Source organism: Squalius cephalus, assembly GCF_949319135.1.
Source record: "Squalius cephalus genome assembly, chromosome: 25".
NCBI classification, from domain to species: Eukaryota; Metazoa; Chordata; class Actinopteri; order Cypriniformes; family Leuciscidae; genus Squalius; species Squalius cephalus.
The window spans coordinates 23476689-23501674 of NC_137146.1; the positions used below are offsets into that span (position 1 = coordinate 23476689).

The 24986-nt window shown below is 35.2% G+C and overlaps 3 protein-coding genes across 4 annotated transcripts in view; 2 read left to right on the plus strand and 1 right to left on the minus strand.

Moving 5' to 3' along the window:
* apbb1ip (amyloid beta (A4) precursor protein-binding, family B, member 1 interacting protein) overlaps window positions 1-9382 on the plus strand; it is a 28474-nt gene extending 19092 nt beyond the window's left edge. Inside the window, exons 7-14 of the mRNA XM_079863148.1 lie at window positions 2427-2548; window positions 2917-2991; window positions 3286-3429; window positions 3625-3735; window positions 7321-7419; window positions 7672-7795; window positions 7890-7936; window positions 8733-9382. Of these exons, the coding sequence (XP_079719274.1) occupies window positions 2427-2548; window positions 2917-2991; window positions 3286-3429; window positions 3625-3735; window positions 7321-7419; window positions 7672-7795; window positions 7890-7936; window positions 8733-9290 (1280 nt within the window). The 3' untranslated portion in view covers window positions 9291-9382. The remainder of the gene's footprint in view (window positions 1-2426; window positions 2549-2916; window positions 2992-3285; window positions 3430-3624; window positions 3736-7320; window positions 7420-7671; window positions 7796-7889; window positions 7937-8732) is intronic.
* Window positions 9383-9772: 390 nt separating this feature from the next.
* On the minus strand, window positions 9773-16338 carry LOC307153592 (protein adenylyltransferase SelO-like). The gene is made up of 19 exons (XM_079863149.1): window positions 15961-16338; window positions 15765-15883; window positions 14136-14264; window positions 13984-14048; window positions 13657-13713; window positions 13394-13492; window positions 13084-13151; window positions 12909-12996; window positions 12757-12826; window positions 12583-12655; window positions 12396-12479; window positions 11757-11886; window positions 11636-11680; window positions 11473-11554; window positions 11161-11253; window positions 10989-11068; window positions 10864-10907; window positions 10144-10223; window positions 9773-9952 (listed from the first exon to the last, which is right to left on the minus strand). The coding sequence occupies exons 1-19, from the start codon at window positions 16142-16144 to the stop codon at window positions 9830-9832; spliced, it is 1713 nt and encodes a 570-aa protein (XP_079719275.1). The 5' UTR covers window positions 16145-16338; the 3' UTR covers window positions 9773-9829.
* Window positions 16339-17056: 718 nt separating this feature from the next.
* The window catches only part of LOC307153983 (NACHT, LRR and PYD domains-containing protein 12-like), a 136884-nt gene continuing 128954 nt past the window's right edge, over window positions 17057-24986 (plus strand). For both annotated transcript variants that reach the window (XM_079863840.1, XM_079863841.1), the window contains exons 1-4: window positions 17057-17342; window positions 21737-21827; window positions 22009-22122; window positions 23514-23627. In XM_079863840.1, coding sequence (XP_079719966.1) covers window positions 21778-21827; window positions 22009-22122; window positions 23514-23627 — 278 coding nt within the window. In that variant the 5' untranslated portion in view covers window positions 17057-17342; window positions 21737-21777. The remainder of the gene's footprint in view (window positions 17343-21736; window positions 21828-22008; window positions 22123-23513; window positions 23628-24986) is intronic.

Sequence of the window (24986 nt, forward strand, 5' to 3'; positions counted from 1 at the left end):
ACTATTTTGCTGTCTGGGCTCTGAGTTTAAGTTTGGTTTTAAATCGTGATCTTGTTTAATTTGTTCCCTGTTCAGTAGCTCTTCAGTTACCATGTGTCCCACCTGTGTCTAGTTAATTATCTCTTTTAGTCCCTAGTGTTTATCTGTGTATTTATAGTCCTGTGTTTGTTTCAGTCTTTCTCAGATCTGATCTGTTATAAGCAGTTGTTCTGTTCATAGCGATTTTGATCCTGATATCCTGATGAAGTGTAATTTTGAGCTTGATTTGATTAAAGAACTGCTTGCGAATAAATTCCGCCTTTAATTTGCATCTTTGAGTCAACCTTATGCTGACAGTCATCCACTTCCAGTAATTATTTGGCTGTATAAGGCTATGTCTATATTAATCCAGATATATTTGAAAACGGCGTTTTCGTTTCAAAACGTTTTCCATCCAAACTAGCATTTTCAAGCGTTTTCCAAAAGTTTAAGTTATGCTAATTTCACCTTACTGCGCATGCGTAAAACCTCATAAAAGATCACTGAGATGATACAGATGGAACAGATATCAGAGTATCACACTACTCTTCTGGCAGGGTCATTTTATTTAGCTAAATATCTCATCATTCACTGATGCATCCAGGTCACGCTCAATCACCATTATATTTGTGTTCTACAATGCATTTGCTCTTATGTTTTGCTTTTGCCGTAGGACAGCGATTGTGAGTAAATTTTCATCTTTGCAGGACTGTAATATGAAGAGTGAGCAATTACAGTAACATATCCTTAGCAACAGTGTGACAGTGAATAGCACATAAGGCACAATACCAGTATAAATATAGATACCTATCGGTTCAATATGTGTCACATGACTAAACATACGTCATTGTTTTCAAAGACCTCAGTTTTCACAGTCCACACTACAACGCGAAAACGCCATTTTCAAATTTATCCACCTGGGAACATGTTTTCAAAAAGCTAAGTTTTTGCAGGCCAAAGTCTTTCTCAGGAAGACCAAAACGGAGAGAAAAACGATGCGTTTTCAAACGGACAAGGCCTAAAACAACTTGTTTCTGCTTGATATTGCAAACAGTTTTACAGTTTACTGTGCTTTGTTTTTTCCACCACTATACTCCCATCCGTTAGTGTGCTCTCATCAAGTTGAAGGACAGGAAATCATACATATGCTCAGGGAAAATAGCTTCCATATTAACCACACTTAATGTCAGACCACCTACAGTATAAGCTCTCATCATTCCAGTTTTTAATCCGTATATGCAGTCTTTAACAGACAGACAGCATAGTACCTATAAGACTGTGTGAAGCTGCACACAGTAAAAACTCCCCTTTGGTTAATAAGTTTAAGATAATCATTACTCAAGTTTTTTTTGTACATATTTTTTTATAAATATATATATATATTTTGCTTTTATATTAATACTTTCAGCTTCAAACCAAGTCAAGTTAAAGTCAAGTGAAGCTATAACATCTTAAAAAGGACGTTTTGTTTAGAGGAAGTTAGTCTCTGTGTACTTTAATGCTTATTAGAATACAGATTAGTGATGGGAAGTGCAGATATTAAGGCATCTCATTTGATACTGAATTTACTTATTATTATTATTAAAAACTTTTTACTGTATTTTTAATTAATACTTTCAGAGGACCTTTTAGCTTTAATCATATTTTAGGTGCACAATGTCATTTTTTTAAATTTACAATGCAAAGTATATTATCAATGAAAACAAATATTTTTAAAAAAACATTTATTTATTTATTTATGCAATTAAAGTTAAACGTTCTTTAATGTATTTATGTATGTACAGTATGTATGTATGTATTTCAATCATGACAACTCTCGAAATTTAAACACTAAGAATGGAATGTACAGTATGGACTAGATTTTCTGTTTTTCAGCATGAGTAAAGGCTACTGTCGAAACATGCACAAACATACAGGAAATAGGATACAAGCTGCTGTAAGGAAAGTAGGCATAACCCCTAGTAGATCTAGGCAGGTGGTGCTGGGGAAGGAGGAGGTCTAAGAAAATTCCCATGGCATTCTGCACTAGCTGAGCCAAGTCGGGATGGAAATAAATTGGTCACATAGATGGATTTAGGAGAACCACTCAGCTGCTCGGAAGAGTTTAATGATTGTTTCATAAACTATGTATGTATGTGTGCAATTCAATTTAAACATTGTTTTCAATCTTAGTTGGTAAGCTGTTAGGTAAACCCAAGATTGTTGGTACAGTTCCTTAAGAACACACAAATATATACCTTTATTGTATTTCAATATGGCTTTGGATAAAAGTGTCAAATCAATCTTTACACAAAGTGTTCATAACTTCAAAGGGGTAATATTGATTATCAATATTTATTTATGAAAATAGGAAAATGCGGTGTGGACAAAAAACAATGACATTTGAATTAAGTTTGACCTTTCCACAGAACGAGGGTTTGAGGACCATGAGAACCTAGTCGAGCCTCTTTCTACATGGACCAGGGACACTGAAAACAAAGTGGTTTTTCTTGAGAAAAAAGACAAATATGAAGTGTTCAGAAACCCTCAGGCAAGTATTCGGACGGCTATTTGAGCTTCTTGCCAATGCAATTTGAATTACAGCTTATGAAAATATCAAAGTAAAATACAAAAGCGTTTTAAATACCACTTTCCCTTACAGTATACTGTTTCACAGAAGTGACATTTCCAGTGCAAAAACTGCTCTCTGACTTCTCTACTGTATTTCTAGTTCAATGAAAAAATGAAACAGAAATTAGAAAAACAGTTAAACTCAGCATATTGACAGCTTTCTGTTATTGTAGAAGTCTAAAAGACTTCTTTGGTGTAGAGACTGTCTTCATGACCAACATGATTACTTAAACATGACATTTTGTTGAATGCTGATTAAAATGAAGCTCATTTGAATTTCTTTTACAGTTATTTTATATGTGGAAAAAGGATAAGAAATCTCTAATGGACATGAAAGAAAAAGACAAAGAACAACTTCTGGAGGTGCGTATGCGTTTAACTTTTGATATAATTGAGAGATTTAATGTAAGCTTACCAATGTAGACATTTATCAAAAGAATTTAATGGAGTCAGGTTTAACGTCTTAACTGAAGCCATTTAACGAAATAACGTAGGTCTAAACAAGTCTGACCCAAACATGACAATGTTATCATCATATACTCACCCTTATGTCATTCCAATGTGTGTCCTGCGGTAAATAGAAAATCGACATGGAATGACATGAGTGTAAGCGAATGATGAAAGTCTTAATGTCTGGTTCTGTATTTCTGGGTATAGGAGAATTTTTGTGGAGCCTCCATCATTGTGCCTGACCTTGAGGGCATTCTGTATATGAAGGAGGACGGCAAGAAATCCTGGAAACAGCGCTACTTCCTACTTCGGGCCTCTGGATTGTATTACTCACCCAAAGGCAAGACAAAGGTCAGCTCAGGCAACCCAGACAGTAAAACATACAGTGCATTTTGAGTTCAGGCAAATCCTCACTTATTAAGCTCAATGTACATCAGTTTGCTATTTGATTGAATACTTAATCACAACAGACCTAAATAATAACTGGCTTTGTGAAAATGTCAAGAAATTACATTTCAGTGTGTTATGGGGTTCTCTCTCCATCAGGCATCACGGGACCTTGTGTGCTTGGTGCAGTTTGACAATGTGAACGTCTACTACTGCAAAGAATACAGAAACAGATACAAAGCACCAACAGACCACTGCTTCATTCTCAAGGTACAGTTTTCTTATTATGGTAACCCACTCTCACTGTAACATTTATACAGAGTTTGGATCAGAAACATACAGTGGGACAAGGATCAATAAAGTAAAACATGAAAACAGCCCACCCTTGTGAAAATATAGTGCACTTAATTGTACTGAATGTGCTCTTGTAGTGTACTTTACATCTTAAAAGTATACATATTTTTTAAACTGTACTTGCTGGTAAAATAATATTAATGAAATAAAAGCCCATTTAAGTGTACTCTTAAATGTTTCTTAACACACTTAAATAAAAAAAGTGAACTTTCCAATAATGTAAAATTAAAAGTTTTAGTATAAAGACCTTTTAGATCATGTTTAATAATCGATTGTCAAGTACACTTATCTTGATGTGTTGACTAACTTATAAAGCACATTTAAAGTTATATTTATATAATTATTATATATAATATAGTTATAATTTTAACAGTAGTGTGTTATTCGGTATTAAATTTAAAGTTAATATATTTTAAATGTACTAAATTGTGAATTCATCATTACAAATGTATAATTACAGATATATTTAAATACATGAAATACAACATACAAGTTTAAATAGAAATAACATTAATATATTTTAGTTGACCTTTAACGCTAAAAATCAGCTAATTGCATTTAATATAAATTTAAACCATAATACATTTAATTTAACTGCAATCAACATGCAATTAAATGTCTGAAACATTACATTCAGGTTAACACTTAAATATTTTTTTTTTCAAAGTACATTATTTTTGTAATAAGTGTACTTCCTTTTATTATTACATTTTTATGAATATTATTAAAACCCAAACACGGGTGTACTTGTTTTCCTGTTGTTTTTCCAGAGTCTCAGCTGAGATGTTGAGTTGCTCTGTTCTCATTCTGTAAATAATGCACAGAAATACTAATTTGATTCTGGACATAAAGTGAATTCTCATCATTCCCGCAACAAAATGCTGCTCTATCAGGCTAGTCATGGACATGAAAGCAGACATAAAAGACGTGAGGCTTAGAGCACAAGAAGCTGTAAATTATTCCTCTAAAAAGCACCCATTTCCCCTTTGCATGTAGTGGAGCAATAGTGTGATCAGGTTAGAGGTGATATTTCTGCAACCCTTCAAAATGCTCCGCTGGTCCAAAACTACATCCCCCAAATGTACGTTTACACAACAAGATGTACTAAAAATGTAAAACTTTTTTCTTTGTACAGATGACAATGTTATCAAAACGATCCCCGTTCACACAGATCTGTCCCTTTTTACCTAATTTAAGAAAACGTCAAATCCTTTTAACACGAAAACCTCGAAAAACATATCATCCTTGAGTCTGTTGTGAGGAACCTTTAATTTTTCATGATGAAAAAATTTTATATTGTGTTGATTTGTGTAATTAATTCTTATAATCACGTGATGATGTCCCCATTTCTTACTGTTAATATCTGTATCCTTTCATTTGCAAAAAAAATAACGTATAGACTAAACACGTAATATGCATGTGCATGATGTCCTGTTTTCACAGATTCACCTTTTTGTAGTGTATACGGAGATGATAATGGTGTCGTAACTTTGAAACCCTTTTTCAAATGTTTTCAGGCCAAAACGCTGTTCCGTTTTTAGTTGAAAACAGTGTCGTGAAAACATCCCCTAAATTACTAAATGGCAGACCTAGTCTCGGGCCGGAGTGCAACCTCGGCTTTTTAAGTAATTTGCCACAATAACAAGGTGTCTTTAAGTACTCCAGGCAGCAGGGGATTTATCTGATATTAACGCACCATAAATCAGCTTGGTTCTCTTTCATACAGTAAGTGTTCACTCAAAGACCATTAAGCTGTTAGGCGTAACCCCCAAACCCTGCTAAACACAAATTGTACAATAATTATTTCAAGGTGTGTGCTTCTTTTATGCCTGGTGCTCCCCCCAAAGATAAAAGCCAGTGTGTTGCATTTGAACGTCCAGAATGCAGGAAGTGGTTGGGGAAGCATCTTTTCCTGTTTAGCGTGCAGGGATGAGAGCTGACATTAACTGTGGCAACATGAAACATAAGGAATGAGGGTTTGAAGATTCACGAAAAGTGAATCTTTCTTTGATAGCAAGGGGCTAAATTCAAGAAACGGTACAGTATTTTATAGTTTATACAAAACAGCATCTTAAAAAATGGTATTTTACAGTGTCCTTGTTACACATTACATCTACTTGCTGTTACTAACAGTAAACTATGCATCTACTAAACGACTACGTGGAACTAACCATAAACTAAATCCTAATCCTAACCCTTAAGCAATGTTGTTTATTATTATTACTTAATTTTTAATTGTATAATCACACTGCAACAACGGTACCTTCAAATAGATCTGGTAAAGAACTTTAAATGCTACATCTTGCGTGAAGAACTACAGTGGGTCTAAGAGCGAGCCTTGTGGCACTCACAGCTACCTTAATTTGTCTTTGTTCAGAGAGGATCATTTTTATGCATGCATGGTGGTAGCAGTCTAAGAATGCTATCATGGTTCTCAAGCCTTTCCAAATGAATAATATAATATATAATTTGAACAAGACACTATGGTTTAGTAGCCAGCCTGCCACAAGCTGTGTAAAAGGTCAAAACATTTTTTTTTTCTGGTTATTTTTTTGTGTTCAGACTTTGCGGTTGACAGAGCCTTCCTTTAATTAAAGTCTTTGCACACAATTTAAAATACCTCAACTGCTTTTTTCCAGTCTATACTCACCTCTAAGAATATGAATATGTGATGAAAGTGTTAATACTGGGTTATTGTTCTACCAAATTAAAAACAAGGCATGGAAAGAATATCACTAGCTAAAAACTAATTTTGGACAAAGAAAAGTATAACTGTAAAAAGCTATTTTACCAACATCAACACATTGGAAATGAAATACCTAAGGATTATAGCAAAACCAGGTCCACTGACATGTTGATGCCTTGTTAAGAAAGCATGACAAATCATCAAGGGTGTTTCAGGCTATGATTAGGTTAGGGTGGGCTGTGTTTTATGTTTGTCAAGCAACTGGGAAATAAAACGCAGAAAATGCAATAAATGTAATACATGCACAATTAAACCCTGACTCCAACAGAAAAGGGACATGCATTCTTTACATGTATGCAATAATTCAAAATTTTAAAGCACGAGATTTTTGTGGTTCATTTTAGCAATATTTAGGACTAATCCTAAAGTGTGGCATGAGGGGCAATGGCAATCAAATTGTGATTTTAGTGTGCCATCCACTGTCTCTGCTATGCAACTGCAGCTCAATAACATATGTAATCAAAACAATGTTAATATCACCAACTGTCCATTTAGAGAAAAACTAATATTAGCAAAGCATGAACTAATACTGAAAACCCTAGTAAGATGTTACCCAACCCTTTGTTGTTTTGAGAACAAAAAAAACATTGATTAAAGATTCAACCGGTGAAAAATGAATGGTTCCACAAATCTGTAGGGAATGACAGGGGAAACAATAGCAGATACAACTAAATGAAGTGTTATTATCTTGGCCTTCTCAGGTGTGTATATCAGGTTTGTGTCATGTTCATGTGGTCACTGTGATCTGCTTTCAGCATCCTCAAATTCAAAAAGAATCCCAATACATCAAGTATCTGTGTTGTGATGATGAGTTGACCATGACTCTGTGGGTGACTGGGATACGTATTGCAAAGGTGAGCAGAAACCAGGCCACACACCAAAAACCAAAATAGATAATGATTGTATGATTAATGCAAGAAGACACTAAGTCGAACTTTTTGCAGCAAAATTGGCATTATAAATTATAGTTTACAATGCAAAAATGTACTGTAAATTGTAGCTGTATTGTGTTGGGTCCTATTGTGAGCTGTCTACTTTGTCCAAAAAAAAAACAAAAAAATCTTCTACCTTATTAACGGTCTTGTTTTGTCATGATTTTGTCATAGTATGGTAAGCAGTTATATGAGAACTACAAAGCCGCTGTGAGGAAAGCAGCCGGCACTGCAAGCTGGGCTAGCCGCACTATCCAGGCCTCCTCCAGTCCATCCACACCCTCCCCTACACCTAAAGGTAGAGATAATGAGCTAAATAGATTGTTATAAAATGTATCATAGATCTTGATATATAAAAGGATTTTGATGACATTTTTGTGTTTATCTTTCAGCCAAAGCTGCGAATGGACACGCTCCTCAGCTTCCAAAGGACACCAAGGTACCTCTAAATCTATCAGTTGCCTTAGTAATGAAGAACACCATAATATAATACCATAAATAATATAAGTTCATGGACCATACTGAAGTGTGTACTGAATGTAATGTTTTCAGACACTTAACTGCATGTTAATTGCAATTAAACAAAATATAGTTTAAATTTATTGACACACTTAAGTACATCTTTTTATAACATTTTACAATTACTTCTACTTTCTATGAAATATGGTTGAAGTGTACTGCCGAATGAAGCATTTATAGTAAACTAAAATATACATATATCATTTCTATTGAAACTTGTCATGAATTACACATTTGTTATGATGAAGTTGCCAATTGGTACATTTAAAATATATTAACATTAAACGTATTAACGAATAACACACTACAGTTAAAATTATAATCAAATTTACATGTGCTCTAGTATGTGTGTCAACATCAAAATAAGTGTACTGCAAAAGATTACTAAACCATAATTTAAAAATGTATTATGAATAAAAGTTTAACTGTTAATTTGTCATGATTGCAAAGTACTTTTTAAAATTGTACTTAACTCATGAAAGTGCACTGTCTTTAAATATACATACAATGGCCTTTTATTTAATTAATAAATTATCTGAAAATATATATTTTTTAAATATACTTTAAAGATTTAAAGTATACTTCAAGAGCAGTAAAATTAAGCACACTACTTTTCCACAAAGGGTGACGGTTCCTTTAGAGTTGTTTTAATCCCCTTGTAATTTCATCATTTATTTGAAATGCTCCTGAATGCTACTTTTGGTTTGTTTTTGAAGGGTCCTGGCAACCAAACATCTTTCCCACCACCTCCGCCTTCAATGGAAACCCTGCCTCCTCCACCACCCGACCCCATGTTGCCTCCTCCTCCCCCTGCTCCTCCTGCCAGCACAACCAAAGTCAACAAGTTTCCTCCTCCACCTCGATTCCCACAATCCTCCTTCCCACCTCCACCCATGGATGACCTGCCTCCACCACCACCTCCTCCAGAAGATGCCGAGCTGCCCCCTGACTTTCTTCCTCCACCGCCTCCTAGTTTTGCACCTTACGGGGGAGACTCGCTCCCCCCACCACCTCCAGACCCCATCACCTCCCTTCCACCTCCTCCTCCTGGTCCCCAAAACTTTGCATCTGCAGGTGGAGCTCCACCACCACCACCTCCACCCCCGCCTCCACCACCAGCTCCTGCACCGGCTGCCAACCCATCCGCCGGCTCCGTAAGAAAAATGCCTCCAGCTCCACCAAAGAGAACTACACCTGTACAAACAGCGCCCCCAGGTGGCGAACTCATGTCAGAACTGATGACAGCAATGCTGAAAAAGCGCAGTCAGCAATGATCTTGAAGACAGATAGAGCTAATTGACGTGTTTTTGTAGTTGGACTGAGGAACTGACCGCCAAACAAGTTCTTGGCGTAACATTAGGACACACATCTTTAATTATTTTGTTGTTTAATATGCTTGCATTACACCACCTGACTAAAATATGTAAATACTTTGTACTACGCACCTAATCAGATTATATGTATTGCAAATATGCTATATCATCATTGCTAATGGAATGTCATAATAAATAAGGTCTTGCAAAGTTAACTGTTTAACAGATTTTGACATGCCTAATTGTTAAACAGGAGTAACCGAGATGCATGATGCAAAGTTTTTTGCACTTTTGTAGAAATGCAGAAACAGCAATATTACAAAAGACATCCATGTCGATTGTCCATATATAACGTGCATATATGTACATATATAATGTCGAACATGGCTCATCCTCCAATCAGATCATCCATTAGGAAGTGTGATTATACAATGTCATAAACAATATTTTGGTTCAAATGATGCTGAAATTTGTGATTTTTTTTTTCATTGGACCCTGAGTTAGGAAGAACAGCTGACCCTCAGCTGCTGAGCCCAGGATGGAGGTTTACTGGCATATCCGGCTCTCTCAGCCTCTTCCTGCTCCAGAAATGGCTCCATTAAAGTCTTCTGCAACAGCGCCACCTAGAAATACATCAAACACACTGTCACCTAAGAAAAAGACAAGCCATAATGGTCTGTCTGAAGATGTTACATTGTATGTATAATTGTCAAGTCTTCATTTCACAGTAATATATTAAAGCAAACACTCTAAGATATATGATAAGCATGATCATGACAGCATATTAGTTTGACATCACATGTAATAATAATACCTCTGAAAAGTCATTTTTCTCTGCTTTTCTGATAGCAGATTCAGCCATCCAGTTCCTCAACACATACCGTGGGTTTACTCCTGAACAATAGAAAAATTACAAATAACATTAAATACAACATAACACATCGTAAAAAAACATACACTACCGTTTAACATTTACAGTCAGTAAGGCTTTTTAAAAAAGAAATTAAAAATATTATTCAGCAAGGATGCATTAAAAGGGACAATAAAGACATTTATATTACAAAAGATTTCTATTTCAAATAAAGGCTGTTCTTTTGAACTTTATATTAATCAAAACATGTACAGTATCAGGGTTTCCTCAACAATAAAACTGTTTTCAAATGTTTCTCAGCAAATCAGCATATTAGAATGATTTCTGAAGGATCATGTGACACTGAAGACTGGAGAAATGATCACAGGAATAAATTACATTCAACTGAACAAATATATTAATTACACAAATACTGTATATTCAAATAGAATAATTTATTTTATATTGTACTAATATCTCACAGTATAATAATATCTTGTAGTAATACAAAATTACAGTTTTTATTGTATTTTTGATTAAATAAATGCAGCCTTGGTGAGCATAAGAAACTTCTTTCAAAAACAAATCTTACCAATCCTGAACATTTCAGCGGCAGTGTTACTGTAACAATATATAAACACATAATATATAACATTGCATCATATAACATACACAAAAACATACCTTGCATTCTGTGCTGCCGTTCTTCATCTGAGTCACTCATTATCCTGTAGAAGACGATTAAAACATCAAGTGATGTTCATTTTTAATCCTCTAAAGAGTTCGAGTTTACATTCCAGCAACATTACCTTGACAGACGCTGTAAATACAGCTGAACCCAGTCTCTGAAATGCTTGTGTGATGAGAGGTCTGAAAGAGCCCACAATGACTGTCAAGAGAGACACAGTCACAGTTAATGGACTGAAATCATGAATTATGGATATTGCGGCTGCTGTGGGAGTGAATGGAGAGGAAACGAACCGGAGCAAAGGATCCCTTCTGAAGCCGGGACAGGGTCACTTCACTCAGCTGTCTGAAAGTCATAGTGAAGTCTGCTCCAGTGTCCTCCATTAGCTCAACACATCACACATCATACAACATTATATGGGTAATTCTCAGGAGATGCTGCCATTTGTGTGATCTACTACTGATTTAACTCCATACTGGACTTAACTATTGACAGTTCTAATCTAATTAAAAAAGTTTATAATGAAAGTGAGAATGGCCAAATAACTTTATCACATGAATTAATTATAGTACAATTAGAGAAAAAACAATCCAGCTAATATTTACCTTTAGAAGAAATGCAATCACATATGAATCCTTTTCTTCATTTCCCAGAAAGCCCAACTTTGCTTTGAACAGCTCATGAAATCTACAACAGAAACAGTAAAGAGAGATCAGGAATGACTCAGAGAGGAATACAGGTTTCTATATTGTCTAATGACAGGCTCACCTTTGATGGTAGATTTGAGGATACTCTCTCAATATTTGCTGAGATCTGAAGTAAATGAATTGACAAGAATCACCTGTTTTATTCCAGACCAATACCAACAGAAAATAAAACGATCTCTTACTGTGAAAGCTGATCTGAGGTCAGCAATGGTTTCAGAGCTTCTAGAAGTTTCTGTAGATTGAACAGGCCAACATTAGCCTGAGCTCCTATACTGTACCGGCCCTCGTCATCAGATGTGTTGGGGACAAAATCTATACAGAGGAAACAATGCTGTAGCAATAACACACATTTAACAATACAATTATTATTATTATATCTTATTATTATGGCTGTCTATTTCACTTTAACTTATTAGAATATAATGAAGTAAAATAAAACAAGTAATGGATTAAAAAAATATGCAATTAATCATGCCCCTCAACCCATGTATATATACTTTAAGTATATACAAAATTTATAGTAGATCTAAAGTAGCTTACTATTCATACTATTTTCCTCCACTTTTGCAGTATTGTATATAAATTTATATATGTACATGTGTGTATGTGTTCTCATATATGGTTTATGAGGACACAAATGTGTATAATGACATGGGTAATACAACGTAAACATCTGTGTGTGTGTGTGTGTGTGTGTGTGTGTGTGTGTGTGTGTGTGTGTGTTATATGTGTGAAATGTTATATGACAAAAAGCTTAAAATTAAACGTATAGGAAGATGATTGCTAATATTATGAAAGTTTAAGTTAGAAAAGAAACATACTTGGGTCATATGATTCCATAAATCCAAATGGGCCATAATCAAAAGTGATAGAAAGCAGACTGAAGTTATCTGTGTTGCAGACTCCTGTGTGAAGATGCAGATCATGTTGTTGTGCATTTTGCTTATTAAGCTCGATCTATAATGATAAATATGTGATAACTAAACAAGTAAAGCAGAGTGAACTAACCATGAGCAAAACCAACCGACATCCAGTGGGCGATTAAATGTGCCGTTTCATTCACCACTCGAGAGAAAAACACCTTCACACAACATGAACACCATTCAAATATAGTGAGACTGATCAGACAATATAAAATAATCTTGTGTTCCAGCTAAACAGCAGAGAGACACAGATACTCACCACATACTTGTCAGGGTCATTTGTTGCTATAGATTTAAAATGCTCTTTAATTACAAAGTCCAACAATGTCCTGAAAATTAAAATTAAAAAGAAATTAAAAAGCAAATAAGAGTGAGAAAAAAATATTATCTCCCAAGTTAAAATTAATATACCGTAGGACATCTAACTCTCCAGTTCTAGTTAATATCTCCAGTGAACCGATACGAAACCAGGACTTGGCCAGACGCAGAACAACCGCTCCTGATAGATACAGAGAACAATCACATCAAGCTGAGGCCGGATAAAGAACTTAGTTACTCTATTTCTCCAAATCTGATCGTATTTTACCTCTTTCTTTTATGACACTGCCATTATAAAACGGATCCCTCCAAACAGGTTCCTCACTCACAACCAGACTGACAAACAATTAAGGCAAAAAAATGGAAAAAGTATAAATAAAAATAAAAATAATATTCAACACCAAACATCTAAATGTGATAAATAAATATATTTCTCTTCTTATGCATGTCCATTCATATATATTATGTGTATATGTGTGTGTGTGTGTGTGTGTGTGTGTGTGTGTGTGTGTGTGTGTGTGTGTGTGTGTGTGTGTGTGTGTGTGTGTGTGTGTGTGTGTGTGTGTGTGTGTGTGTACCTGAGGGCTCTGCTGGTAGGAACTCCCAGAAAGTGCATGGCTTCACTGCACAGGAACTCCCTCACAGAGGAGCGAATCACAGCCCGTCCATCACCAGACCTGCACACAACACATCATGTACAGTAAACAGCACAACCATTACACTCCTGCCAGACAGAGAATCACACACTATGAGATAATGTAAGATCATTTACAACTAAATACATCTCAGAATTACTTAAAAAGCATATCAAAAATATTGAGCAGCAGGAACTGATATTCACCTTGAGTACGGTGTCTTTCCTGAGCCTTTCAACTGGACTTCCCATCTTTCACCTTTTCTGGATAAAAGAGAGATTGTACACCGCTCTAACGGTTAACACTCGTCACAGTTCTAAACTGAGAGATGTCATTGTTCAGACGCATGTTTAAGCGAGAAAAATGACAGAATCATCTATTTGCTAAAAAAACAATAAGTATAGATCACACTTTCCATTCTTTAATCTTAAACAACATTATGGGAAAGTTGACATGCATTACAACAGAAAAGTCACATCTGACAATAACAACTGATGATTTCTGTTGAACGCTGATGATCAGGATGATTTTACCTGTTTGTGTATTCACCCAACAAATGTGCTCTTCCATCCCCCAGCTGTCCGGCCCAATAACCAAACTATAATAATAATAACACATGGTTGACATGTTTGCTCTGGTTGTCTTACGCCATCGCTGTCGGGTTTGAGGTGACGGTCAGCTTTACCTGATGGCCCCCGTATCTGTGTGCCAGTGGAACAGAGCCAGGAAACAGTTTCCCACCACTGACACAACGGACAAACTCTTCATTCTGAATCACAGACTCATTCAGATCCAAAATATTCCTCAACACATCCTGAAATACACAAAAGAGCCTGAATATATGCAGAAACAACATTTACACAAAAGTACTGTGGTGGTACCATGGTCCAGTTTTGTTTTAAAGCAGTTTTCTCAGACTGTGATCCTCAGACCACTGGTGGTTCTCTAAAGAGTCCAAGTGGCCCACGAGTTCATTAGCGGATTAAAAGCTTTATGACTGAATCAATTAATAAAAGTATAACTGACAAAAAACAAAACAAAAAAAATGAATTAACTGAATTAATTAACTAATAATTAACAATTAACTAATATAATAAATGAACTGTTTGTGACTAAATTAATTTATGATAAAGTGTTTCTAATGGCATGTAAGTGTTTGGTCCAATTTTAAAGCTAGTATTATATAATAGCTCTATATATATATCTAATAGAGTATAATAGCTAAAAACTATTTGTCCACAACCTAAAGTAGAAATTTATTTGAGGAGTTGGGTGGTTTTTTTTTTTTTTCTTTAAAGTGATCTGCTACACCCTTGTAAAAAATAAGTGTTAAAATTAAAAATGGAAAACTGTTTCTTTTAAAAAACTATTTTTGCAGATAATACAATATTAATGAAATAAAAAGCCACTTAACGAGTATACTTTCATGACCGTTTCTTAACAAACTTAACTACACTTTTAAAAAGTGCACTTTGTAGTCATGTCAAATTAAAACTTTGTTTTAAAGTACATTTTAAATCATTATGTTCTACAGTATATTGTTATATAATAATATATTGTTGTGCTTTAAAGAAGTACACTTATTTTGATGTGTTGACTAACATACCAAGGTACATAAAGTACTATAATTTTAACTGTAGTAAATAATGTACTAAATAGCAACTTCATTATTACAAATGTGGAATTACAAATATTTATTAAATTCCATGATTTAAATGTGAACGTTTGAATAGAAATTATATTAAAGTATATGTTAGTTTACCATATACTCACCATATTTTAAAGCCAACTGAAGTAATTTCATACAAAGACGTAGGCTACTTAAATCCTGCTTAAGTGGGTCAAAAGAAGCACACTTAAGTTCAACTAACTAAATTTCATATAAATTAAAAACTATAATAAATGTTCATTTAATTTCAGTTAACATGATGGAATTAAGTGTCCAAAACATTATATTTAGTGTGCACCTAAGTATATTCTTTTAAAGTAACCTATGTTATTTTCATAATTTCTCTTTTTAAAAATATGATGAAGTGTACTTCTTTGTAACAACAGCCTGAATAAGTTCAAAATTATGCTGACGACGACAATGTTATTGGTGGTGGTGATGATGATTACTTTATTACTATTCTAAAATGTGGACAAGAAAAATTATAAAGAATGGGTGTGACCAAACTTTTGACTGGTGGTTAGATGGCACTAGCTCCATTGTATTTTTCTGTTTCATAATTTACACTGCAACAATATCCCCAGGTTTTACTGCAGTGAAGCACAAGTTTTCTGTAAATGATGATGAGTGGATGGGTTTATTGACCTGTGACACAGCAGCCAGTGTCAGGGGCTCTTTCAGAGGAGAGGGCTGAGACTCTGAAAACACACTTCTCTTCACAGTACGAACAACATTATTATCAACCTCATCAAGAGGGAGAGCATCTGTAAAACACACAGGAAGTGATTAAAACATAGTCAACGTGTAAAGTAGCATATTGGCACTCATATTTGTATCTTACCTAGTAGTTTATGTGATAATGCCAGTGGTATTTCTCCACAGTGTTTCACATTGCTATAAAAGTGACTCTTATCGAACTCTCTTTCATTACAACTTTCATTCTCACAGGATTCTTGTTCGTCCCTAAATGTAGCGATGACGACGGTCGATAAAAATAAAAATAACTTGAAACCATGTTTTGTCATTACATCAAACTCACAGGCATATTTTTTTTTTTACTATTTGTCCTGTACTTCCTTACATCACGTAACTAAACATCAGAACTGTCACACAAACAATCCTTCAATATTCCACCAGAGGTCGCTCATCGGCTCAAAAACCCGAATGCTCCATTTATGCCATTAGGGACTGTTTTGTCTTTTTTGGAAATGTATGCGCCTATTAAAAATACTGAATACTTAAAAATTATAAATACTACTGGAGAAGATTGAAATCTCTATGATTGACATTAATGTAATGAAAATGTAATTTTTTAAATGTAAAAATGTAAACATGTTTTAAGCCCACCCACACCCCTTTTGTGTATTGGCATCTGGTCTGGACTCAACACTTTTACCTTCAGCAACCCTATACTTTAAAAGAGACCTCTATTATTAAAGAAATTAATGAATATTCTAGCAAACCAAGTTTAACGGAGGATGATAGATCAAGATAGTTATTTTTGCAATCACAGTTGGATGACATCTATATGAGAAAATCTAAGGGGTCATCTGTGGAGCAACAGGCTGATGAACGCTAATTTCTTATGACTGATAAATAAACAGCTGATATAGACCGATGATCTGCACCGTCTCCAACACCCGCTTTCACTACACAGCGCACACCGCCCTCTGCTGGCGAACACAGGTATGAATAATCTGCTGTGGCTCCTACAAATGCATTAATCCGTGTCATATTCATAAATATGTTTGTTTGGAGTTTATCAGCACACTAAATTTACTGGAGTTATTAGCTGTAAACTTTTATCTTGATGATTAAACTCACGTCATTTACAAATAAGGGCAACCATTAAAACATTACAAACCAACATTAACGACTTCAGCAGTTTAATCACGTGCCCCTTTCGTCACAGATAATAGCGAAAGTAAAAGAAAGCTGATGTTTCGCCATTTTAATCAGACAGTCGATTCTTTAGTTCCGATCAGGGGCGTCACTAGGCCCTTTTTAGGGGGGCTTCAGCCCCCCTAAACTTCTGCCCAGCCCCCCTAAAAAATATTTGATTAATACATTTTTGATCGCTTCAGTCCCCTTTTAAAAAACTCATTTGAAACGGCGGAAAGCTGCGTCAAGTTCCGGCTCCTCCCCTTATCTGAGTCTGCTTGGATTTAGCGCTTTTTTTAATCTGCAGGGGCGCCGAGCAGAGCGAACATCAGAGAGTACAAGGTGTGTCGTGAGTGCATTTATTGATAGATTGCTATGATATTACATCTGCATCAGTGCAGTTCTTTGTCATAAATGCATTGCAGTTTACATAATGTAATTACTAGAGCATTGGGAGCAACACAGGACGGTTCCCAGCAAACATTGGTCCGACGGCAACGTCGTGTCCCTGGCCAAAAATAGTCGCGGTATGACGGCATAAATCGGTAAAAATATGTAACACAGAACATTTCCTAAAAATGCATTCAGATACATTTGTACATGTCTACAGTTCTCTGGGGTTGCATGTATAATTGTTATTTTGACTTTTAGCTACGTGTAGTTCAATATAGTGTATCGGGTGAGAGGACGTCACCTGGCGACGTCTTTTACACGTGCATTTATAGTCCATCATGACCCTCCATCATGGAATCCTTGTGAAATATGCAAAAGCTGTGCTTAATCCTTGCATGGTTAATACTGCAAAAATTAATTTAATTGCCCAAGTAGTTTTTAAGAGGTTTTGAAGACGTCCACTGACGTCCTTTACACGTCAAGGCTGTGAATAGACGTCCACTGATGTCTTTTACACGTCTAGTCAAGCAAGACAGAAAAAAAACAGGAATTATCTTTATGAAATACACGAATTGTATACAAAGTAAATATATTTACTTTATCTTGTTTAAATAAATTATAATCACACAGTTCCTATGTGGTTAAGTGAATGCAAAGCCTCTGCATTCTAGTCATTATTTCAACCTGTAGCCTACCTGATGTATACGTTGTGTTTTTTTTATTTTTTTATGGAATGTGCATATACATGTAAAACAGAAATATATCTGGTCACCATTTATGTCTGAGTTGGATGTAATTGCCAAAACTGTGCTGCCAAGATGTAACAAAAGATCTCCCGACATTACCAAATCCCGCGATAGGTTAGATTATCTCACGAGATGTTAACGCGTTTTCCCCATAGACTCACTCCGGAACACTGAAGTTTGAACAACCACGGAGAGAGGAGGAATTGAGGCCCATATTATTAGAAATCTACTGTTGGGTACGTACATTTTGTATTATTAGATTCATGTGCTAGAGTTTTACTTGTTTGACATGAATGAACCGAAAGAAATGATGCCCACATTGTCAACTGAAATTGGCTAACTGAGTTTGGCTAAAATTAGCTAGTAGGCTAAAAGTTACTTTGAACTTATACAACGGTATACCATAGTATAAAGTATGTTTAATGATACAGTCAAAGTTATTACTGTAAATTATTAATGTAGCCTTTTGAGAGTTTCTTTCAGAAAGTAAATTATCTGAAGTAGAATGAAATTAGCTGGATTTGAACATGTATGTTTTCAGTAACTGCTTTAAAAATATTTTGTAATTTTAGAATTGCTAAACATGTCTTTTCATGGGACATCACAGCCCACCTGTCTTTATCAGAAATGTCCTGTTCACTTTCTCACTGTTACACACCTAGTTAAGGGTCTTTCTCAAGGGCACCACAGTGGTATTGAAGAGGCAGGGGACAAATGCTGTTTTGAATTTTGCTGAAGACCATAAAAATATTTTGAAAATAAGTGCATGTCATTTACCTCAAATTTTAAATTTTCATTTATTTTAAAAAGAAATATATTCTCTTCCCTTAGATGCTGTGAAGAGGTGGAGCCCACATGCTACAGACACTGAAATTGATGCAGCAACGGCAGAACACCTGAAACACGCTCCAGGAAGAGCTGGGGGTGGTGGATACAAAAAATGAGCCAAACAATGTGTTTAAGGGATTGTTATCATTTACTCAACCTCATGTTTCAAACCTGTATACCTTTCTATGCTAAACACAAAGATATTTAGAAGAATGTTTGTAACCAAGCAGATGTCGCTTCCCATTAATAATCATTTTTTCTCCAATAATGGTAGTCGATGGATGCTCTATTTGCTTGGTTACAAACATTCTTCAAAATATCTTCTTTTGTGTTCAGCAGAAGAAAGAAACTCATACAGGTTTGGAATTTGGTGAGTAAATTACATAATTTTCATTTTTGGGTGAACTATCTTTATATAATAATTCAGTATTTTGCTATTGGTATTTAGTTTGGTTAACAAATCGAGAGCTTAGAATTATAAGGTTCTATCTCCGTTTATTGTAGTTTATTGAGGATCAAAGTTTTTAAACTCGGTTTATGTTTTGTGAGATGGAACCTTTTATTTTATTAATAACTACTAACAAAATATTTTTTTTACAAAAATAACACCACACAGGCATTAATAAACACCTAATGAATCAGATTGTCAAAAACTCAATTTCGACCAAAAGTGGAGATAGAACCTTATAATTCTAAGCTCACGAAATGTTAAACATATAAAAAATAAAGAGAAATTTTGGCTGTTCAAGATCAATAAAATGTTGTGCTTAATCAGAACATGCTTCTTTTTTGCTTATGTCCACAAATAATGTGTTATTGTTTTTGATGTACACGTGATTAAAACGTTTTATTGACGTTCAGGTCTGACTGGACCAATTTTGGACCTTTTTAGAACCTTTGTCAAGATGTGTAGGCTAAACCTCAAGACTTGATTGTCTTTCACGATGTTACACAATAGGTGTGTGATTATTTTATATGCAGGCTTATACACTTAAATTATGCAGCAACACATTTAAACACATATGACGACGCATTTAGACGTCCAGGGACGCGCAGAAGAGACGTGGAATTCACGGCCAGAAAAGACGTGGAATTCACGGCCAGAAAAGACGTGGAATTCACGGCCAGAAAAGACGTGGAATTCACGGCCAGAAAAGACGTGGAATTCACGGCCAGAAAAGACGTCGGTTCAACTTCCATTTTGGAACTATTTTTCAACCATGACGGGACGTCTCGGACGGACGTCTTTTCAACGGTCATTAAACGTCCAAATGTTTGCTGGGTTCGGTTTCTCATCCGAGCGCGAATTTTAGCAGCACGACTGACGCTTCAGTTTACGGTCAAGTGCGAGTTAAGAATATGTAGCTAAACTAACAGTTTTTTAGGTCATAAATGTTAAACGAATGACAAAAATAATTAGAAAACTAATAAACTTTTGTCTAATAACGTGTAATTATGTCATTGTGAAGGGACAAGAAACATTAACAAAGCCGTTTTCATAGGCACAAGATTAATAATGCATGTGTACATGTTGAGAATTAATATAATACAATTTGTAGCCTTCAGTAAATTAAAAAAAGTTCAGCTTTTGGAGGGGAAGAGACAGGGCAAGATCAGGAGACTGAGAGAAAAAGACAGAGTAATGGAGATGAGGAGAGAGCAGGTTTTAAATCTATTTCTTATCCTTTTTTGGCCTTCAAACGTCTTGAAATGCACATATCAGAGAAATAAAAATGTTTAACCCCATAACAACTTCAAATGTATGACCTCTTTGATTATAAAGCCCTGTCTACGGCCATATATTAGGCCTAGATCAATAATGAATGTGTATATATTGTGAATGAATTTAATAAACTTAGTTACCTAGCTTTCCTGGTAGCTTTGTCTGAAAAAATGATTCATAAATCAACCTATCAGTTGACCCTATGTTTACTTTCTTCACTGACAGACAAAAATGAAAAGCCTATATCAGTCAAAGCTCAGCTTTAGGAGGGGAAAAGACAGAGCAAGATAAAAACAAAGAGAAAAAGAGTGTGATGCTGATGAAGTGTGGAAAATAAACAGCTGCCCGCACATGGTTTTAAAGCTATTGTTATCCAATTTTTTGGCCTTCAAAACATCTTAAAATGCACATATGTAGATCAGAGAAATCAACATTTTCTCGGGGGAGCATGCCCCCGAACCCCCCTAAAGACCTCACATTCGGGACCTCAGTGATTATATAACTCTGCCATATGCATGTTACTGGATCAATGAATGAAAGTAGTTAATAATGAGCATTAGACCATAAACTAACTTTTTAATATCATACCCTCATTGGGGGCTGAGCCCCCCTAAAATGAAAATCCTAGAATCGCCCCTGGTTCCGATACAAAATATTAGTAAATGTTTCACAGAAACTTTTATAAAACCGTAGACAGGAATGTATGTGTAGCTACTTGATGGAAAAGATGGAGGAGTTTGTGAATCGGTTGGATAAATTTGGATCAAGTTGACTTTTCATGTCTTGAGGCCCTTTACAGGTGACGTCCACATTAATACTTTCTCTGAAAGGATGTGTTTAACATTGTTCATCCTGTAGTAAAGGAACGGGGTTTGTTTTGTGTATCGTGCTGTAAGGCTATGTGTGATGATTTTTCAAATGACTTTTTTGAGTGAACGCATCGATGTCATCTATTTACCTCCAACTCTCATGATCAGATCAATAATAAATATGTTTAATTAAGTTTAATTACTTTAGTTTTGTGTTTGTTCATCATTTCCACCCAGAGTCAGTGGAGATCAGACTGTTTCAACTGTTCAGTTTCAACATGGATGACACACAAACATCCAGAGTTGAAGATTTTACTCCAGTATGCAGGTACTTTGAATTAATACATTAAATACCCCTTTAAAGGCCCATAATAAAAGAGATTTCTGTTTTAAATGAATTTCTTGAAAACAATGTCTAAACCCTCCTCAAGTGCTTTTCATCCAAACAGTATGAAGATCTTGCATATGATGATTTTCATCAAAAACTAATTAAATCTGTTCTGTTATAGTTCAGTTCAGCAGGAGAGATCAGAACCAGCGCCCAGCTGTGTGTCTTTGAGGAGTGACTGGTCTATGGGTCATCTAATAGATTTTAAGAATGACGATACACAGACTGATCTCAGGTAGGCTATAACATTTCTTAAAGACATGATTGACATTTTAATGTTATGGTGTTTTGTATTTTGTATTTATGATATTCATAATAGACATTGTTGTCTTCACCTGATGCAAGAGAGACACATCTATGAGTGTTCCAATTTCATGCCTTGGACTCAGATATAGAGTTTAATTGAATGAGATGCTTATATTATTTTAAACACCCAGCCTTTATGGACATTTTAAATGGACTTCAGTATTTTTTGTTGGTACCTGGGCGTTGTGTAATTGCAGGTAATGTGCAGCAGTGCTGCTGTGGAGGCCTTATATTCAGAGCTAAAAAAATGCCCTATTCTATATTCTGACCATCATAACCTCCTCCAAAAGGACTCCTCCAAAAATGTCCAACAGATGGTATCAATGTAATACAATTAAAGGGGTCATATGACGGTTCTAAAAATAACATTATTTTGTGTATTTGTATACAATGTGTTTATGCGGTTTTTAGGTTTAAAAAACTCATTATTCTACACATACTGTACATTATTGTTGCTTCTCTATGCCCCGCCTTTCTGAAACGTGTTGATTTTTACAAAGCTCATTGTTCTGAAAAGCGCGGCGTGCTCTGATTGGCCAGTGATCCAGTACATTGTGATTGGCCCAAGAACCTTAAAGGGGTGGTATAATTCTCTTTTCACAAGATGTAAAATAATTCTTTGATGTCCCCAGAGTGTGTATGTGAAATTTTAGCTCAAAATTCCCCACAGATATTTTTACATAGCATGTTAAAATTGTCACTTTTTGAGGGTGAGCAAAAACGCACCGTTTTTGTGTCTGTCCCTTTAAATGCAAACGAGCTGCTTCTCCCAGCACAGGGTGCGGCAACAATAATATAGCGAGAACAAAAGTTACGCCTTCTTTCTTTGCGTATACATTTGGGTGGTGTTATGAAACTCTGCCCTCAAACACTGACATTTATTTGTGGGGGCGTGTTTGAACAAAGCGTTTTAGGAAGGCGTGGCTGAGCCTTAACTTTTATAAAGAATAATATCTCTTAAGGTTTTACTCTTTAAGCTTTGTAACTCTGCAGATCTTATACTTGCACTAACAGCATAACTCACTAAAGAAAAAGGAAAACAAGAAATCGCATCATATGACCCCTTTAAATTTTATGAAATTAATCCTGTTTTTGGTAGAAAACATTGTTTCAACTCAGACAGTCACTGGGACCATATCATCTACACATATTGCCAAATGAAATAACATTTAAAGGCCCATAATAAAAGAGATGTCTGTTTTAAATGAGTTTCTTGAAAACAATGTCTAAACCCTCCTCAAGTGCTTTTCATCCAAACAGTATGAAGATCTTGCATATGATGATTTTCATCAAAAACTAATTAAATCTGTTCTGTTATAGTTCAGTTCAGCAGGAGAGATCAGAACCAGCACCCAGCTGTGTGTCTTTGAGGAGTGACTGGTCTATGGGTCATCTAATAGATTTTAAGAATGACGATACACAGACTGATCTCAGGTAGGCTATACACAAATCCGGCGAAACACGGAAGTAAAGCAGCGCCGCCATTGAGTCATTCCACGAAACCGGTACGATTTGAGTCCCTCTGAAGATTTTAAGTGTATTTTACCTATTGGGTCACCAAAATCTATTCTTAAAAGCTTTTTGTATCAATTGAAATGTCTCCTTTAATAAAGTTTAAAAATAATGACATACATATTATCTTTATATTAGAAATTATCTTGTTTTTCAGTTGACACCACCTATTTTGTCATGTCCCTCATGGCCTTCTTTGAAAGTGTACTTGGAATATGAATAATATAATTAGAAAAAAGTCCATACATTTTGCCATTCCCATGAATATCTATCTGTGCTTTTTTGCTGGTAATGTTTTTTTTCTAAGTAAATTCATGATTATTTATTAAAATCACATTATTTAGTTCCGTCCCTCAGTAATCCCTCAACCCCGTTACACAAACCATTCTCCCCCATAAAACTAATGAACAGATCCTTATATGTGACATCAATAACATGAATTAACATCATATAAGTCTTCTGAACAACACTGTGTGTAGACACAGGCAAGTTACCACCTTCTTTTATAACTATAACTTATTTAGAATCTGATATTGTGGTCGTCAAGCTCAACGACTCAACCCCGTTACATCAAATAAAGATAGAATTCTATTACTTGTGAAAATTATCTTTGTTATTTCAAAAATATACATGATTTCTTAATACAATGAATGCCATGTACTCTCTTGTTGTTCACTACATGTAGAGCAGTGGCCATTTTCAAGCAAAAAATCACAACCCCGTAACACTCAACCCCGTTACTTTTTTGCCACGAAGCGCGCGCACATGCAAAAAAACACACAAAAACATGTTCGCACAGACACGCAAACACATCAAAAAAAGCACACAAGTAATATGTTTTATTTTGATGACCTATTTAGTCAGTTTATAATGTTCTAATGTATTTAAAGTTATTGTTGTTTTTCCTGCAGTCGGGTTAATAAAACTGAGTTGCAATTGCAATTTATATATGTTGTTTTTCTTGGTTACATAATGAAATACAGTGCTCATAGAAAATCTTTCAGTGAATTTGAGAAAAAAACAACAATGTATATGTTTAGCTGTATTTGTCTCTTCAACCCCGTTACCATCTTCAACCCTGTTAATCTTAGTCTCAACCCCGTCACACCTACATTTTTATTCATTTTTTTTTTAAGTTTATGAATAAGTAATTTAATGTTTGTTGAACTTAGTCAGAAATGTTCAGGGCAATCATAAGAATACTGATTTTAGTTAAAATTCTGAAGTTAAGCCACATCTTTGATCAAAAATGATGAGGTTGCTGTCACAAAAAGTGCCCAT

What these genes read in the sequence shown, in the direction of transcription:
- LOC307153592 (XM_079863149.1), bottom strand. Translation starts at nt 16,144, where the DNA reads ATGACAAAACATGGTTTCAAGTTATTTTTATTTTTATCGACCGTCGTC. An exon ending in GGAAAGACACCGTACTCAAG is followed by an intron (nt 13,493 to 13,656) that starts GTGAATATCAGT and finishes TGTTGTGTGCAG; the next exon opens with GTCTGGTGATGGACGGGCTG. An exon ending in AGAAGGGATCCTTTGCTCCG is followed by an intron (nt 11,069 to 11,160) that starts GTTCGTTTCCTC and finishes CTCTCTTGACAG; the next exon opens with TCATTGTGGGCTCTTTCAGA.